The following is an 18492-nucleotide window of genomic DNA, read 5'->3' as shown; positions in this document are numbered from 1 at the left end:
ATATGAGAAACAGAGAATTACCAACCTTCCCCATGTGGCTATTAAAGCCAGAGAGCCTCTGCACTGAGGGAGAATACAAACTCATGGTGTGAACAGTGAGGATATGATTTAGAGCTGGCTTTTCATCATCCATCCCTTTGGAAGCCCAGGGAGGGAGGTGGAAATTTGTAGATGGCTCAGTAACATAAATAATAGGGAGGTTTTACAGTCAAAAACTTTAATTTAGCCTCTGTCTTTAGTCCTTTCAATTTAATGTTTATAAAAATCACAGCAAGTGGAAATATTGACTGATTTGGGTCTTCTGACATTTGTTTTCTTTTCTGGCTGAGTTGCCATGAGCAATAAAAGGATAAGAAATTAGAGACTAAAGAAATAAGAAACATCAGCAGCTATTGTCCACCACACACCAACGAATGCTCTGCATTGACTTACACAACTTCCTCCATGTTCACAAGTATTTTCTGGCTTTATTGTGTGTGTTGTGTGTGTGTGTGTGTGACAGAAGCATGATTACTCAGTGAAAACCTGTGCAGTTATCAAAACCAGCAGGTTCGTTTAAACGAGAGCATCTGAACACTTAATAGGATTAATGTGAGCCCAGATGCTTGCCTCTGTTCTTATTTCTGTTCTTTAATCGATTTCTATTATGAACCTGCCAGCAACAAGAGAGGCTAAGGGAGATAGATGCACACACACACATACACACACTCACTCACACACACACGCACCCACACAGGTTCCCTTGAAATAAAGCTCTACACAGCAAAATGAATGCATCTTGTCCCACATTCCAGAGCGCCGAAGGGCTCTATGACCACCAGTGAGTTTAGCCAGAATTTGAAAGCTCACAATCATGTTAATATAATAGGATTATTTTCTCTGTGACCCGTATCTTTTTTTTTTTTTTTTTTTTTTTTTTGAGATGGAGTCTCGCTCTGTCACCCAGGCTGGAGTGCAGTGGCGCAATCTCGGCTCACTGAAAGCTCTGCCTCCTGGGTTCATGCCGTTCTCCTGCCTCAGCCTCCCAAGTAGGTGGGACTACAGGCACCCGCCACCACGCCCAGCTAATTTTTTGTATTTTTAGTAGAGACGGGGTTTCACCGTATTAGCCAGGATGGTCTCGATCTCCTGACCTTGTGATCCACCCGCCTCGGCCTCCCAAAGTGCTGGGATTATAGGTGTGAACCACCGCGCCTGGCCCCCATATCTTTAACTACTATGGGTGAGGTGGAATATTTGATCTCCCAGGAACTGGCCTAGACTTGAATCAGAAAGTGATGGGTTTTCACATTTTATCCACTCATGCTGAAAGGAGGGGAAAACATCCTTTGAGTTGTGTTGCATCATTAAAGGAACCACTCTTCACAACCCTGCACTCACTTCAGCCTGACTATAAAGTAAAAACAAATAAAAGCCCCAAACACCTTAAATTCACTCTTGCCTTGAATTCAGTCTGTACAAGGAGAGTGAGTGGCATGACCTCCCCCTGGTTGTCCTGATCACAGCACCATGGTCTTCGAAGGTCCTGTTTGTCTGAGGCAGCAGGAAGCACAAATCACCCTCCAGAGGTGATACTGACAGATGAGTCGCTGGGAATTTGTTGCACGAAGTGTGAAAGCCATCTGGCTACAGCTAGAATCTTACAGTTTTGGATATTTTTGAGTGTGATGAGGGATGGGTGGGGAGAGGGAAAGTACTCCTGTGAGCAAACACAGTGTGGAACCAGAGCCAGTGGGTCCTGGATTGATGTTTAAATCCTGTCTTGCGACAGTGTTGAGAGGGAAGATGGTGAAAGGCCATGGAAGGCTTTGCCTTTCACTGGGGAGAGTAGGAATTGAGTGACTCTTAAGACCTTTGTGCAGCAAAGTGTCCTGTTCTGGAGCAGGTCAGGGTCTGTGGGCTGGAATCTGGGCTCCACTGTGCCTTTGCTGAGCTGGTCAAGGCTGTAGGGCTGTGGTCTTTCCATGTGAAAAGTAGGAAGAGCACTAGCTAGAAACCAGCTTCACCACGTGGCTGGAGGCTTCATAGGGGGCACAGAGAGGAGTCCCAATCCAAGGACACAGCATTCAGCAGGGTTCTCGTTAGCTCAAAAATCACCAGGCAGGTTCCCCCTTCTTACTCCGCTCTATCTCATTTGCTTGGTATGAGCCAGTCCCAGATATACCCAGGGCCTGTTTCCTTCTGTGGGATAGCAGTGCAGGAGAGAGTCACCCCATGGGCTGTGTTATGTCAAACCCACAAGGGCAGAAGCCCCCCTAAGTATTGTCCAGAAATCCTTTTGCTCTGATGAATGAACTCTCACCCTTCACAACAATTTGAAACCCTCGTGTTCTCAAATCTCTTCAAGTAGTTTTCATCTTATAAAAAGGATCTAGAACAGTGGTTCTCAAAAAGGGATTTTTGTCTTCCAGGGGACATACGACAATGGGGACATTTTTAATCATTACAACTGGGAAGGATGGTATTATTGGAATCTATTGTGTAGAGGTCAGGGATGCGACTCAACATTCTACAGTGCACAGGGAAGCTCCCCGCAATTATGATCTGGTCCAAAATACCAACAGTCTTGTGACTGAGAAACTCAGATTCTAGGTGTTAAGGACTAAATTAGGCCCCCCACCCCAAATTCATATGTTGAAGTTGTAACCTCCAATGTCTTTGGAGATAGGGCCTTTAAAGAGGTAATTAAGGTTCAATGAGATTATAAGGGTAGGGCTGTAATACAATAGTACTGGTGTCCTTATGAGAAGCACTCACACACAGAGAAAAGGACATGTGAGGACTCATAGAGAAGGCGGCCGTCTGCAAGCCAAAGGGAGAGGCCTCAGGGGAAACCATACCTGTTGACACCTTGACATGGACTTCTAGCCTCCAAAACTCTGGGAAAATAAGTTTTTGTTTAATTCAACCAGTGCTATAGTATTTTCATGGGAGCCCTAATAAACTAACACACTAGACAATGAGTTTGGAGGCAACATGAGAAAGAAGGAAGAACACACAGGATTGACTACATGGCTTTGGGCAAATTTCTTTACCTCTCTAACTCTTAATTCCTCATCTATAAATTGGGATGAGTCATGCCCATCGCCTTGGGTTTTTATGAGAATTAGACAAGTTAACACATCTAAAGGGCCTGACATAAGGCAGATGCCGCTAACTTGCTACCACACTGGATGCTCCATGTAGGTGCAGACCCTGTTCTTTAGCTTTGTATGCAGTACCCAGGGCACCTGGAAGGTCCTGGAGCACCATGGAAACATTTTAAAAGTGCATCGAATCAATTGATAACATTTTGGGTGCTTATTCAACAGTTTTATTTGTGTAGCCTTTTCCGACACAGATACCACAGGTACAGCTGTGAATACTGCATTTGCAGACTCTACCCTCAAGCTTATCCTGTAGTGGAGGAAGAGACGTGATAATCAAGTAAAGAACTATCATAAAAATAGGATTTCAGACAGTTACAAATGCTACGATGGAAATCAGCTGACTGTCGTGATGAGTTGCTGGTGGGAAGAGCTACTGTAAATAGCATTGTCAGAAAACTATCTGAGGAAGTGATTTTTGTTGATGTTTTTGTTTTATGGATATAGATATTCTTTATTGGAGATTTAAATTCCACTAGAGCTGTTGTTCTTGTGAAGTGTTTTTTTTAAAATGATGATTAATTCTTGGTACAATCTTCTCTTGGTTTATCAAGTAGTACCTTCTAGGAAAACTCAGTATATCTTTTTTTTTTTTTTTTTGTGAGATGTAGTCTCGCTCTATCTCCCAGGCTGGAGTGCAGAGGCACAATCTTGGTGCACTGCAACCTCTGCCTCACAGGTTCAAGTGATTCATGTGTCACAGCCTCCCAAGTAGCTGGGATTACAGGCGCCCACCACCACGCCTGCCTACTTTTTGTATTTTTAGTAGAGATGGGGTTTCACCATGTTGGTCAGGCTGGTCTTGAACTCCTGACCTCAAGTAATCCACCTGCCTCAGCCTCCCAAAGTGCTGGGATTACAGGGGTGAGCCACTGTGCCTGTCTTAAAACTCAGTATATCTTAAAATGGTGCTGTACATATAAAGAAGTTAGGTTTTAGCTTGGGAAAGTTATCAACAGGGTTTTTGCCTACATGAGGGTCCAGTGGAACAGTCCATTGTTGTGAAGAATGAGGAGGCATTCTTTGTTGTGCAGGAATATCCAGGGCATTGCAATATTTAATATCTTTGCCCTCTCCCACCCTCCTAAATTCCAGTAGAACCCTCCAATCATTGCATAAGGATCACTTCCACCCCTAATTTTCTCTGAACACCATCTAAGGGCTAGCACAGCCACCATTAAGAACCATGGTTTTGAGGGTATTCAGTGACCTCCTCATTTTCTGGTCCAGCGCTCATTCTTGCTCATTAGAGCCTCTGACACTGCTAACCCACCTTCCTTGATATCCTTTCATCCTCTGGCTTCCATGGCACTGCATGCCTTGGGCTTTTCTCCTCCTTTTTGCCCAATCCTTGTCCAGTGTCCTGATCTGGCTCTTTGTTCTCCACCTGCCCATGTGGTTTGACCTTGACCCCTTCTTTTTTCCCTTCCATTTTCTTCCTTCCCTTCCCTTTTCTTCTTTAATGAAAATTCCAAAACCACTTCCAGGCGACTAATTCCCAAAGTGCTCTTTCTAAGCCATTTACACACATACTTCCAACTGCCACTTGGACCTGCCCAAGTGTGCCCAATCTAACACGTCCAAAGTTAAACTGGTCTTCTTCTAAGCCTGTTTTTCCTCCTCTAAGCCTGTTTTTCCTTTGGTGGTACCTCTTGGTGATAATGACTTCATCCGCTCACTCAGCTAGACATGGCAGCCATCTCCACTGCTCTTTCTCACTCCCCCCATCTGGTTGGTTGCTGTGCCCCGTCAATCCGAAAGAAATAATGGGAACTGATTATTCGGGAGCAAATCATGCAAAAATGGGAGCAGTGCTGATAAAGATCAGTGCCTTGGAAAGGGCCACTCTGATCCCACCCTTTGATTATTTATTTTATTTTTAAAAAATCTTTGGATTAGCCTAATTTTTTTTCAGACCCTGGGCATACTGCCCTGAGCTAATTTGTTTGCCTGAATTAATTATCAGCAGGGGGTGATAGCCTCATTTTCACAGAAGCCCTCTCTTTTGGAAGGATTGCCTTTTTATTCAAACCGTCCGATTGAGGCTGCTTGGCACTGAGTATAAAGGGTGCCTTGACATTTCCGTGAAGACATTTAAATGTTACCGTCTCTGAAGAAACAGTTTTAGAATATGAAAACTTTATCTTTTTTCCCCCCAAGGAAGAAAACCATCACCAGCTTAATTATCTCTGTAAAATAACTTCCTCATTTGCTTTTCATATTGCTAGTATAAAAAGATAATGATACTGTTTTCAAAAATGGAAACAATTAAAGATGATCTTGCAAAACTTGCTTGTTTGATTTTTGTCTATTTAAATGCCACCTCAATTCAGAGGTCAAAGATGCATGCAGGGTTATGGTTATATATTACCCTTCCATGTTGATTGTTGAAAGATCTCCTAGGAGGGCAAATGCAATTGAAAAGGTGCTGCTGGTGACTGTACTCCACAGTGACCTCAAAAAGCTTCTTATATTAGGAGAAGCAAAAGACACTTAACTCTTTACATATACGTGGATATATATGTATATATTTTTACTCTCTCTCCCACTTTCTCTCTCTCTCTCTCTCTCTCTCTCTCTATATATATATATATATTTCATGTTGTATGTTTTTACCACTATATATATATTTTATGTTGTGTATTTTTTACCCACTGTATATATAGTAGGTAAAATATAGATATAGATATAGAGATATAGATATAGGTATATAGATAGTGGTAAGATATATATCTGTATATAATAGTGGTTAAAATATGTATATTTAATAATACATATATATTTATATATATAGTGGTAAAAAAACACAGCATTAAACGTAACTTCTTAACAAATGTTTAAGTATACATTACAGTATTATTTACCATACACACACTGTTTTCCAGCAGATGTCTAGAACTTATTCATCTTGCATAACATCTTGCGTAACATCTTGCATAGTTAAATAGCAGCTCTCCATTTTTCCCCTTCCACAGACCCTGGCAATCATCATCATTCTACTTTCTGCTTCTGTGAGTTTGACTATTTTAAAAATACATCATATAGGTGGAACCATACAGTATTTGTCCTTCTGTGACTGGCTTATTTCATGTAATGTAATGTCCTGAAGGTTCATCCATATTGTAGCACATGACAAGATTTTCTTCCTTTTTAAGGCTGAATAATATTCCATTGTATTATGTAACACCTTTGCTTGACCTGTCCATTCTTCTGTCAATGGACATCAAGTTGTTTGTACTTCTTGGTTATTGTGAATAATGCTGCAATGAACATGAGAGTGCTAGTATCTCCTCCAGATCCTGTTTTCGATTCTTTTGGTTGAGTACCCAGCAATGGAATTGCTGGATCATGTGGTGGTTCTATTTTTTATTTTTTGAGGAACCTCTGTAGTTTTTCATAGCAGCTGTACCATTTTACCTTCCTACCAACAGTGCACAAAGGTTCCAATTTCTTCAAATCTGCCCCAACACTTGTTATTTTCTGTTTTTGTTTGTTTTGTTTTGTTTTTTATAATGGCCATCCTAATGGGTGTGAAGTGACATTTTGTTATGATTTTAATTCGCATTTCCCTGATTTTTAGTGATGTTGATTAGTGATGTTATTTTCATATGCCTGTTGGCCATTTGTATTATTTTGTACCATACATAACTGCCAACTCAAAATGGACTAAAAGCTTAGATGTAAGACCTGGAAGTATAAAACTTCTAGAAGAAAACGTAGGGGAAAAACTTCATAACATTGGCCTTAGGAATGACTTCTTGGATATGATATCCGAGGTACAGGCAACAAAAGCACAAATACACAAGTGGTGCTTCAAACTTAAAAGGTTCTGCATAACAAAGGAACAATCAACAGCATGAAAAGGTAACCTATGGAATGGCGGAAAATATTTGCAAACAATACATTTGATAGGGGTTAATATCCAAAACTTTTGTTAAAAGACAGATCTTTCATTGAATCTGAATCAAGAATCAGCAAACTTGTTCTGCAAAGGGCCAGATAGTAAATGTTTAGGCTTTGCAGGCCATATGATCTCTGTTGCAACCACTCAGTCCTCTGTTGTAGTGTTAAAACGGCCATAGACAATATGTAAATGTATAACTGTGGCTGTGTCTGTGTCCCAATAAAACTTTATTTGCAAAAACAGGCTGGGATAGATTTCATCTGTGGGCCATGGTTTGCTGACCCCTGGTCTAGAACAGAGTTTCTCAACCTGGCTGTATTGTTATTTTTTTCTGGATAGTCTTGTTGTGAGAGGCTGTCCTGCGCAGCCTCCGGTAGAACTGTAGGATGCTTAGCAGCACTCTTGACTCTGCCTACTAGATGCCAGCAGCAACCCCTCCCCCTGCCTCCAGCTGTGACAACGAAAAATGTCTCCAAACATTTTCAAATGTCCTTTGGGGGACAAAATTGCTGCTAGTTGAGTACCTCTTATCTACATGATGGAAATAATCTAATGAAGGGTAATAGAAATATTTCCCTAAAGTTACAAAAAGTAGGGTAACATACTACTTTTCAGAAGAATTGAAAACTATAGTATATTTGTCTTAGGTAGGTCAAGGGCTCCTCAAAGGGGCCATTATCACAACCTAAATTTGGAAAGCTGTTCAAAAACAACTGAAATGGCAACATGTTTGAAAAGTGCTCTGTTAATAATGCAAATATGAGCTTAACCTACTTTTATGATAGGCACAAGAAACAAAGCAGTTCAACATATTAGCATGTTCTAATGGGACTTTCTGAGTTTGAGAGTTGGTTGTGAGTTGGAAAGGCTAGGGAAAAGCTAGTAGTTCTAATTCCTACTTGGATAAGGGCTTATTTTTTCTGCTTATCTGAATTCAGAATGAACACAGTCAGTGTGACTTTTGAAAACACTCATATGTTTTTCATTGTTTGGACAGGGCTGGACAAAAATGGCCTGGTTTCACTGCAAATTGGCAGTAACACATGTTTTCAAAAGTTGAAAACAGCATAACCCTCATGAGTGAATCTCAAAGAATGTTGTCTTCTTGTCCTTTAGAATAAATACCTGTTTTGCAAATAGGAGGGTAAAATCCACTTTATCAAGAAATTGTGGGTTTATTTTCTCTTCACTCACATTATTATTTCTTTAGTAATTTAAACATTTAGGTACAATTTAAAATATTATAATTTATATAATCATATCTTTAAACAAGCAATAACAACAAAAATACCCTCACATTTCATCAATAATTTCAGTTAAGCATTTTGAGCTAATTTCCTTTTCTGACTTGAAAAGGAAATACAGATATATTTTTCTAATGTGGCTCTCACACTTTTTGTTTTCTTTTGTTTTTTTGAGATGGAGTTTTGCTCTTGTCGCCCAGGCTGGAGTGCAGTGGTACAATTTTGGCTCACTGCAACCTCCGCCTCCCAGGTTCAAGTGATTCTCCTGCCTCAGCCTACTGAGTAGCTGGGATTACAGGCGCCTACCACCACACCTGGCTAATTTTTTGTATTTTTAGTAGAGACAGAGTTTCACCATGTTGGCCAGGCTGGTCTCGAACTCCTGAGCTCAAGTGATCAACCTGCCTTGGTATCCCAAAGTGCTGGGATTACCAGCACTTTGTGGTGGCATGAGCCACCACACCGAGCCAGGTTCTCACTCTTGAAGGGAGCTGTTTGCTCCTTCCCTGCCGTAAATCCTGCTCATTCACTATCTCTGATGGCCACAGCAGACACACTCAGTGACTGGATCACCCTAACACCAGCACTGTTGGATGCACTATGATGAAAATGTCAGTGGATAAATGGAATCACTTCTTTTATACTTGGGATCATGGAAAAGTATGATAAGAACAGGCGCTTTCTTCATAGCCTTTCCCCAAATCCACCTTTCAACTTTACCCCAAGAGATCTAGCTCCTGAAATCCCATCTGTTTATACCATACTTTCTAATGAATACCCCCAACTGCCTTCCTTGCAGGCTGGTCCCGCGTGGGTTGTAAATGGGATGCATTTGACAGTGGGCCTTTCTCTCTGTCCCTCAGGTTACCATGGCCTGTACTGTGAGGAGGAATATAACGAGTGCCTCTCCGCTCCATGCCTGAATGCAGCCACCTGCAGGGACCTTGTTAATGGCTATGAGTGTGTGTGCCTGGCAGAATACAAAGGTGAGAGGCCGCCTGGCCTTCCTGTGCCAGAATGGCTCTAAATGACATCATGTATTTTTCAGTGTAAATGCATAAACCTCTAATTGGACCATGAATTGTTCAGAATAACAGTCAAATGCTGAAGCTGGCATGATTAATCGGTCCAAGGAGACCAATTTGCAAGTCTCTGGTTTCTTCCTGATAGATTGAGAAACAACCCTCTTTCCTGTCCTGTTCTTCGTGGATCCTCGCTCTCTTTTTTATTGAATGTGTAAAAAGCTGAAAACAAAAAGTAATATTAAGATGGACTGTCAGACATAGGTTAGAGACCATGGCTGTGAAAACTGTGGAAGAGGAAGGATGCCGTCCTATAAAGCTTCTTATGCAGAGATAGAATGCTGTGCTTTCTTGGGGAGGAGGCAGGCGGAGTCCCATGTATCAGCAAGTAAGTTAATGCTTATTAAAAACAGGTGACATTGACAGAGTGTTTCCAATGTGTGGACCCCGTTCTAACCCCTAATGTGCATAGCTCACTAAATCCCCCCAAGAACCCTATGAGGTGGACAGTAATGCTCTTCCCCTATAAGCCTGGTCAGCATGGTTCCTAAAGCCCTTTCTCCCAGCATCTTCGTTGGCCTCTGGCCACGTTTTGTGGATGGCAAGGCTTCCTGGAGCCCAGATATCCTCAGACGGCCCTGTTCCAGGAGAACCTATTTATCAGCTGTTGCACACATTTCTCTAAGCCATAACTTCAGGTCTGGGTTTAGATTTTGGAATGCGTTTGTGGGCTCTATTTATAGCCATTTCACTTAACCGCTTGCTCCTATTGCTGCTTGCTTGATGCCATCCACCTGGCTGGAGACCTTGCATTGCCCTCACCGTTGCTTCTCTTTGGATGAACCTACCTTTATTTAGTAACCTTTTTGGCAAGTCTCATGGCCTTGTAGGCTACACTGAAAACTTGATTAAGCTCCTGGATAAAAGGGCTGAAGCTGGGCCAAGTCTTGACTTTGTGTTCCACAGATCTGATGCTTCTGTTGGAGTATGACGTTCGGTTAGAACCAAACTCCACTAACATCTACCAGGACACAACAGCAGATGTGCTGGCTTCATTCTCAGGCTTCTCAGTTCTGAGTCTGAAGATATGTAGAGTACCTTTCTCTCTACATATCTTCAACCTCCTTCTTTCCCCTTGCTCCTTTCCATGTGTATAAATATTTTCATGGATTTCTTACTCTGAACAAATGAAGATTCTAGGAAGATGGCAGCTCACATTGACATTCAATATCTCTGATCCCTCCTAACTCTCTGCTAGGGATGGCTCAATAAGGTAGATGACCCTGAATGGGGTCATCTGAAGATTTGGGGTCTCAAGAAAGGGTATGTGTGCTGGGAGCCTTTGCTTAACCACAAGAACAGGGGATGAGGGCTCCAGAGAGAACTGATGACTCAATGAACAGATGAGTCCAAAAAAATCCTTCAGCTTATAGAGAGGAAGTGCATGCTGTAATTGTGCTGCATCTGACCCTAGGAGGCAGAGGGGTGTACTGATCTCATGGCTACAGGCTGCCGTCTAAGGAAATTGCACAGTAGGCTGAGCTGGCCCCCCCATTTTTTGTGGCCTTGAGAACACCAAACTGGGAGGCCTCTCTCTGCCTCATGCCTTAGTACACAGGGCCCCATTGGCTGCCCATCCATCCCTGAAGGGGAATGTGTTATGTTGTCTGTCTCTGCCAAGATTTCCACCCACTAGCCTGGCCAGTACACTAGCCCACGCCAGCAACTCAGACAGGGAGAAAAGTTTTGGGAAATAAAAACAAAAATTGCAACAACAGCTCTAAACACTCAAGAAAGGAAGTGAAGAAAGTAATGTATACTACTCAAAATTGAATTTGGATCTGAATAAAAAGGAGGAACTAGTGCATGAGAGAATCAAAATATGAGGAAGTGGAAACCACGAGTGAAAAGACAGGAAACATGGAGAAAAGATTCGAGAGATCTGCTTCTGTCTGAGCGATGGGTGCTCCATAAGAAGGAGCATGTGAAAATAGAAGCAGAATTAACTAACTCCTAGAAGGAGGTGTCTGTGAGGTGAAGAAAGTCTTATTTTCAAATAGAATGGGCTCACAGGGCAGTAATGGGATTAATGAAGGAGATGATACACAATTTGAGATTTCCTGGTAAAATTTGTAACTGCAAGGGTAAAGAGAATTTTTTACAAGATTCTTCGAAGGGATCACAGGTTACATACAGAAGAAAGAGAATCAAATCAGCATTGTACTGCCCCTCTCTATCATGAAGGTAAAGAATAGCAGAGCAGCGTTTCAGACTTTTAAATGAAAAGGACTAGGAGTTTGTTGTTTATATTTGAGGGCAAAAGAAAGACATTGCCATACATTCAAGGATACAGAAAATATAGCACCCTATACCCTAAGATAAGTACCTTAATAAGCATCCCCACCAAATAGGAACTAAATCAAAACAAAGATATCCAGATAGGGGAAGATGGAGAATGGAAGGAAGAGATGTATGCCTTTAAATGCAGGCATACTTAGTCAATTCCCTGCTCAGGGGCTCACAAGGGTGAAAGCCAGGTATTGACTGACTGAGCTCTCATCTGAGGCTTGAATAATGAGAGATCAGCTTCCAAGTCCCCTTAGGTTATTGGCAGAACTTATATCCTCGTGGCTGGAGGATTTGTGACAGCTTGCTCTTTGAAAGCTAGCAACTATGACAGAGACCCCACTGCTTCCAGTCTTGAACTTCCGGGAAGGCCTGGACTTTTTTTTTTTGTGATGGAGTTTCACTCTCATTGCCCAGGCTGGAGTGCAATGGTGTGATCTCGGCTCACAGCAACCTCCACCTCCTGGGTTCAAGCGATTCTCCTGCCTCAGCCTCCTGAGTAGCTGGGATTACAGGCATTCACCACCATGCCCAGCTAATTTTGGATTTTTAGTAGAGAGAAAGTTTCTCCATGTTGGTCAGGCTGGTCTTGAACTCCCGACCTCAGGCGATCCACCTGCCTTGGCCTCCTGAAGTGCTGGGATTGCAGACGTGAGCCACTGCACCCAGCCTGGACCCTCTTAAAGGTCTCACCTGGTTAGGCCAGGCCCACCTGGGAGGAACTCAAAGTCAACTGATTAGGGACCTTAATTGCATCTTCAAAATGTCTTAACTGCCATTTGCTCTTGGTTGGAAGCTCACACTCAAAGGGAGGGAATTACACAAGGGTGTGACTCCCTAGGGGTCACTCTAGGCTGTGTCCACCACTCTTGCTCTTAAGGAAAAATTTCAACAAGTAAAGTGGTTTCATATTATTTAAAACAAAGCCATGTGTTGAAGGGGGTGAGGATAGGAAAGACTGAAAGGCATACAAGTTTGTTAAAGATTTCACTCCTGGCTTGGTGTGGTGGCTCACACCTGTAATCCCAACACTTTGGGAAGCTGCAGTGGGCAGATCACCTGAAGTCAGGAGTTCAAGACCAGACAGTGAAATCCCATCTCTACTAAAAATACAAAAATTAGCCAGGTGTGGTGGCGGGTGCCTGTAATCTCAGCTACTCAGGAGGCTGAGGCACGGGAACTGCTTGAACCTGGGAGGTAGACGTTGCAGTGAGCTGAGATCACACCACTGCACTCCAGCCTGGGTGACAAATCCAATGGGCAGATAAGGTGTTTATTTAATTTTAGTATATTTATAAAGACATTTAGGTTTAGGTTTAAATAAGGCTGCTGAAAACAGGGAGGTAAACCCTAGTAATGTAGCAGTAAATGGTAGAACTTCTAAACTAAGAGTGGTGGGGACGTGGGGAGGGTAGGTAGAAGGACTTAAAGGAGAGACAGGAGGATCTAATCATGCTCTTCCACCCAGAGGAAGAGTGAGGGGAAGTGAGAGGCCACATGATCCTGTGCTTTTCTCTCCGTGGGGGGATGGACATTCTCCCCCTTTTGGGAATATTTTTGCCAATATATATTTACATATAGTATGTCTGTATACATTCAGGAAACTGTCAGATGGATGGGTTTAAATTCCTAACTAGTACTTACCTGGAGTTAGAACTTGGATAGGTAGTATTTTAGGGATAAAGTTAAGCTTTAACTTTTTACTTTATATATATACTTTTTAAGTGGTAATTTTTACTGCTTAATATTAATATTTTTTAAACTATATATATATAGTTTTTATATTTTTAGGAGGATATCTATAATATAACTATATATAACACTATATATATAACACCCTCTCTCTATGTATATATTTTTATCCTCCTAAAAAGAATGAGTGCAATAGGGAGTCAGCCAAATATATAGCTAAGAACATTTTGAAAAAGGAAAAAAGGCCGGGGGCGGTGGCTCACACCTGTAATCCTAGCACTTTGGGAGGCTGAGGCCGGCAGATAATGAGGTCAGGAGTTCGAGACCAGCCTGGCTAACATGGTGCAACCCCATCTCTACTAAAAATACAAAAATTAGCTGGGCGCTGTGGCACATGCCTGTAGTCCCAGCTACTCAGGGGGCTGAGGCAGGAGAATCACTTGAACCCGGGAGGCGGAGATTGCAGTGAGCTGAGATCGTGCCATTGCATTCTAGCCTGGGTGACAGAGCGAGACTCCATCAAAAAAAAAAAAAAAAAAAAAAAAAAAAAGAAGAAGAAGAAAAAGAAAAAGAAAAGCAATGAGGGGGAACTTCTGCCAGATGTTGAAAAACCCACTATAATGCTGCAATTATTGTTACATTCATATATTACCCTAGCAAGAATGGGCAGATAACCAAAACTGAAGAATGGCCCAGAAACCATCGTCTATAATAATAATGTACGACTCTTAAAGAGGAATTGCTAGGAATGAGAAGGGAATTCTTTTCAAATAAGCCCTTCTAGAAAAACTGGGCTGCTAAAGAAAAAAAAAGTTCTTAGACTTCTAAGTAAATTCTATATAAATAATAATTTTAAAAACCTCTTCTTTGACTTTTTGTGTCCCTGCTGTGCTTAAAGTCCCTTTCTTCCCTTTTGCTTTTTCAACCATGGCTCTTGGCCCTTGTCCACATCATTCCACTAAAAGAGGTTTCAGGAAAATTCATGGTGAAGTAATTGAAGTCATTTGGTGAAATCTATGAAGCCTCCCCTTCCACTTCTGACTCAGCCAGCGTTCCTGTCCCTTTGCCCCACTGAGCCCTGGGGTCCCTCCTGCACGTCGCCTTGCTGTGTCTTCTGCAACTTCATTCCTGACGGGGTTCTCCTCTCTGCCCTCACTAAGTCTTGGTCTCCCAGATGCCATGAATGACGTGGGTCTCCAGGCCCCTTTCTCTCTCTCTCCTCTTTGCTTTCATCCACTCCTATGGCTGTACCCACTGTCTGAAATGTTGACCCCCAAAGAGATGTGGCTTCTTCCTCCTTTAACTCTCTATTTTCTATTTGCCATGACAATTATGTTTAGCCCTGTATTAAATTCTTTTTGGTTTCAGACTTTCTTCTTCCCTACACTAAATCATAAGCTCTGGAAAGACAGTGACTACATAGGCTCTTTTTCTTTTTAAATTCTCTACAGCTCTTACTATGGTGGCTCGCACAGAACAAATGCTCAATGGCTACCTTTACTTGAGTTAGAACTACTGTTTAACACATGAATTATGTAAAGGAAACCAACTTAAACATTTTCATGGAATGTAAGTCTTCACTGTAGATCACGGAATTGTTAGAAAGCAAAATTCATGGAGGACCTCTGTGTAACCCGTCTTCAGACAAACCAAAATACTGCTGTGTCCTTCAAAACTAGTTCAAGGCTGGTTTATGACGGAACGTCTAAGACTTTGTTAAGTGTTCGTACCTCATATTGTCAAAAGGTTAAGGAACAGCCCCATAGTGATTGATTTTTTTTTCTAGAAGATCCAATGAAATGATCAACAATATATATATTTGAAATTTTTGGTGATAAAATTTAGAAAAAAATTCGATTATTAATTTTGAAAATAATATAACAATAATAAATATTTAGAAGAAAAGAGAAAATTCATAATTACTCATGTTTTTACAACATAACATGAGCCATAATAATCTGTGTTGCTTCCATTCTGATTTTAGTATCCATGTTTTTACTGTTCAATAATTGAGTATGCCTACAATTTTATATTGTTCTGCTCACTCATAATAGGATATTATGTTTGATTTATGTATTGCTAGGAAGTCTTACTAGTTTTATTTTAAATGGCTTTGTAATGTTCCCATGAGAGAATACTTATCCATTGCTTTGTTGTTACATCTGATGTGGGGCTATTACAAGTATTTCTGGAATTAATATCTTTACATTGTTTTCATACTTTCTGGATTTCTTTCTAGAGATAGAGTCTCAGAAATGAGATCACTGGATTATAAATATAATTACATTGTACATTGTACGTACTTTTTTTTTTTTTTGAAACAGAGTCTTGCTCTGTCACCCAGGCTGGAGTGCAATGGCGCTATCTTGGCTCACTGCAACTTCTGTCTCCCTGGTTCAAGCAATCCTCCTGTCTCGGCCTCCTGAGTAGCTGGGATTACAGGTGTGTGCCACCATGCCCGGCTAATTTTGTATTTTTAGTAGAGACGGGGTTTCACCATGTTGGCCAGGCTGGTGTCAAACTCCTGACCTCAAGTGATCTGCCCGCACTGGCCTCCCAAAGTGCTGGGATTACTGGCGTGAGCTACTCTGCCGGGCCTGTACCTACTTATTTATTTTTAAAGGCTACAGAAATTTTAATGGGAAGGAAGAGAACTCCTTCTTTGTTGGATAAAGTTATTGCCTTTGCTAGATTCCACTTAGCCAGGGAACAAGAATTTCTGGTTATTTTGTGCACCTAGCCCTTTCAAGTACTGTGATAAATACAAAAAGGATAAGTCAGAGTTTCTTCCTTCTTTGGGCTGTTATTTAACCAGACGAGCAGACTGAGTGACACACACAGGAATAATGAGGCTAAGGCTGAGATGTCAATTGTAATTTCTGAGATGGTTTAGAAAATGTCGAGATCTATAAAGATTGAAATACTGGAAAAAGTTTTCATAGAGGAAGTAAGTTTGGATGAAATGAGACGATGTCTTAAAGTAAATATTAAGTGTAATAACACTTCTTTACTGGCTTAGTTTCCTGGAGATAAAATATTGATTTTCATTTTTCAAATATTAATTGTAACTAAATTTGTTACAACAACAAAGACTTATAATTGGTATACTGCTTTTTGAATTCTAGCTTATTTCAATTCTAAAATTAACTTCTGTAAAGAACCCTGTTGGAATCAAAGTCTTTTTAGAAACATTTCTTCTCCATCCCTTAATATGAAAAGTATGAATTTTTATTAGTTTTGACTGAATTACAGTTTATTTTTGCTTGAGACTAAACATCAGCTTTGTAATAGTACGTGCTGTGTCTTCTGCCAATGGGTGATGCATGTGTCATTCCACAGACTTAGTTTGAAGTGTGGACCTGGTTTTCTCTGACAAAATAGGGTGTTTTTGAGGCAGATTTGGAATTTGGAATCTCTCCTCTGGCAACCTCACCTGTGTGTCAGCCAAAGTACACTGGCTGTCGCCCCTCTTGAAAGGATAGGATTCCGGTGTTAGGTCCATAATTTCTTCCACGCATTATGATACGGCCTCTGCTCTACAGGACTTCAGAGATTTGTGGGAGAATCAGACAGGAGAGCAGATAAGTTATGATTTGGCACAGTGAACTCGGTGACAATGACAGCCCCAGCATGCTCTCAAGGCACAATGGTGGAAGAATGTGGTCTGTGTTGAGAAAATCAAGGTTCAGCTTTGCAGAGAGAGGGTGTTTGGATTGGGAATTGAGAGATTAGTTAAATATGCAAAGATCAGGTTGGGGGAAGGGTGTGAAAGAAGGTGACTCCTCAGAGGAAACAGGATGCCCAAGACTTGATGTTTTCTGGGAATGGGAGTGGTGAGGAGGGCAGGAAGAGGGGGCCTAGGGACCTCCAGAGGAGGAGGGTTTGAGTGGAGACAACTTGGCACATCAGTAGTGTCCATGATTGTCTATTCTCCGTGTTTAAAGTTTTTAGCTCAGAGTTGTTCAGTTGTAATGACAAACTGAGCAATATGACAGATATATTTTATATAGGGATTAGCAAGGTTTACGATATAGAAATGTGAGTCACCAAAGTGCTCTCCAGGGACTTTTAACACCATCTTGCTTCTCCGTAATCAGGTTTCTGTGAAGATTAGCTTTTGTCCAGTCTTGCTGCCAGAGAACTCTCAATAGATGCTCGAGGGACCAAATGTCTTACCATCTGAAAAAGAAAATTAACAAGGGAAAAAAGTATTGTCTCCCCGCCCTCCAAAAAAGAGCCATCTATCCAAACAAAAACCCCAAACACCCAAAAGATTGAAATTGCTTATTATCTTGGGTGTTTTCATCAAGTCTTATTTTGTTGAAGACTTTAAATAAAAGGTAAGATGCTTAAATATTTGGCCTAGAATTTGCTTTTCAGTCTTGTTTTTAAAATGTGGTAGTTTGGGTGCTAATATGTTAGTGATGTTAATGTATTACTAGAAACTCAGTGACAATCATTTGATTTCTTTGACTTCAGGTCTAATGGAAATGTTTTCTAGGCTTCAGGCACCTCTGAACTTTGGTGGTGGCCATATTTCCCACTACAACCAAAAGTCTTTTTTGTCACTTGGCTCCCATTGATCAGCCCAATGGGAACTTGTAAATATGTGAGTCTTTGTGTTGCGATAAACATTTTGAAGCAGAAAAGGCTCTTCTGCTTTTTATTCTTTCAACTGAGCCCAGGATACTTGTGTATCAGTAGGAAAGTAAAAATAGAGACTCCTGGGAGAAGAGGCTGTACACACCCAAATGAAGAAGAATGACCAGATTTATGCTAATCTTAACATTATTTTGATCTTTTATGTTACCATGCAACCTGGGTTAGGGATGAAGAAAGTTGAGGAGGCTCGTTCAAGTCCCTGGAGACAGAGGAAACTAAGACATGGCTGCGGGAGGCTGTATCCCACCAGGCACGAGGCAGTGGGATGACAGGGGTGGTCTCAGGAAGGAAAGAAAGGCAAAGATCTGAAAGACACTTCAGAACAATACCTGGCAGAATATTGCTGATGGCTTGGCTAGGAGGGGCAAAGGATGAAAAAGAATTACAGGTCATTTATTCTAAAATTTGAGCTTTACCTGGCTCAAATAAGTCATTAGTGTGAATATAGATAGGAAGTTCCATTTCTATTTTCTCTT

The 18492-nt window shown here is 41.3% G+C and overlaps 1 protein-coding gene across 3 annotated transcripts in view; it reads left to right on the top strand.

Moving 5' to 3' along the window:
• DNER (delta/notch like EGF repeat containing) overlaps window positions 1-18492 on the top strand; it is a 355847-nt gene that overhangs the window by 286076 nt on the left and 51279 nt on the right. For 2 of the 3 annotated variants that reach the window (XM_004033309.5, XM_055380616.1), the window contains exon 9: window positions 9158-9280. The exons of the other annotated variant lie outside the window; for it this stretch is intronic. In XM_004033309.5, the coding sequence (XP_004033357.1) occupies window positions 9158-9280 (123 nt within the window). The remainder of the gene's footprint in view (window positions 1-9157; window positions 9281-18492) is intronic. 3 annotated transcript variants of the gene reach the window in all.

Source organism: Gorilla gorilla, chromosome 11, assembly GCF_029281585.2.
Source record: "Gorilla gorilla gorilla isolate KB3781 chromosome 11, NHGRI_mGorGor1-v2.1_pri, whole genome shotgun sequence".
Taxonomy (NCBI): Eukaryota; Metazoa; Chordata; class Mammalia; order Primates; family Hominidae; genus Gorilla; species Gorilla gorilla.
The sequence above is the reverse complement of the archived record's forward strand: the minus strand, read 5'-3'. Positions and strand labels throughout refer to the sequence as shown.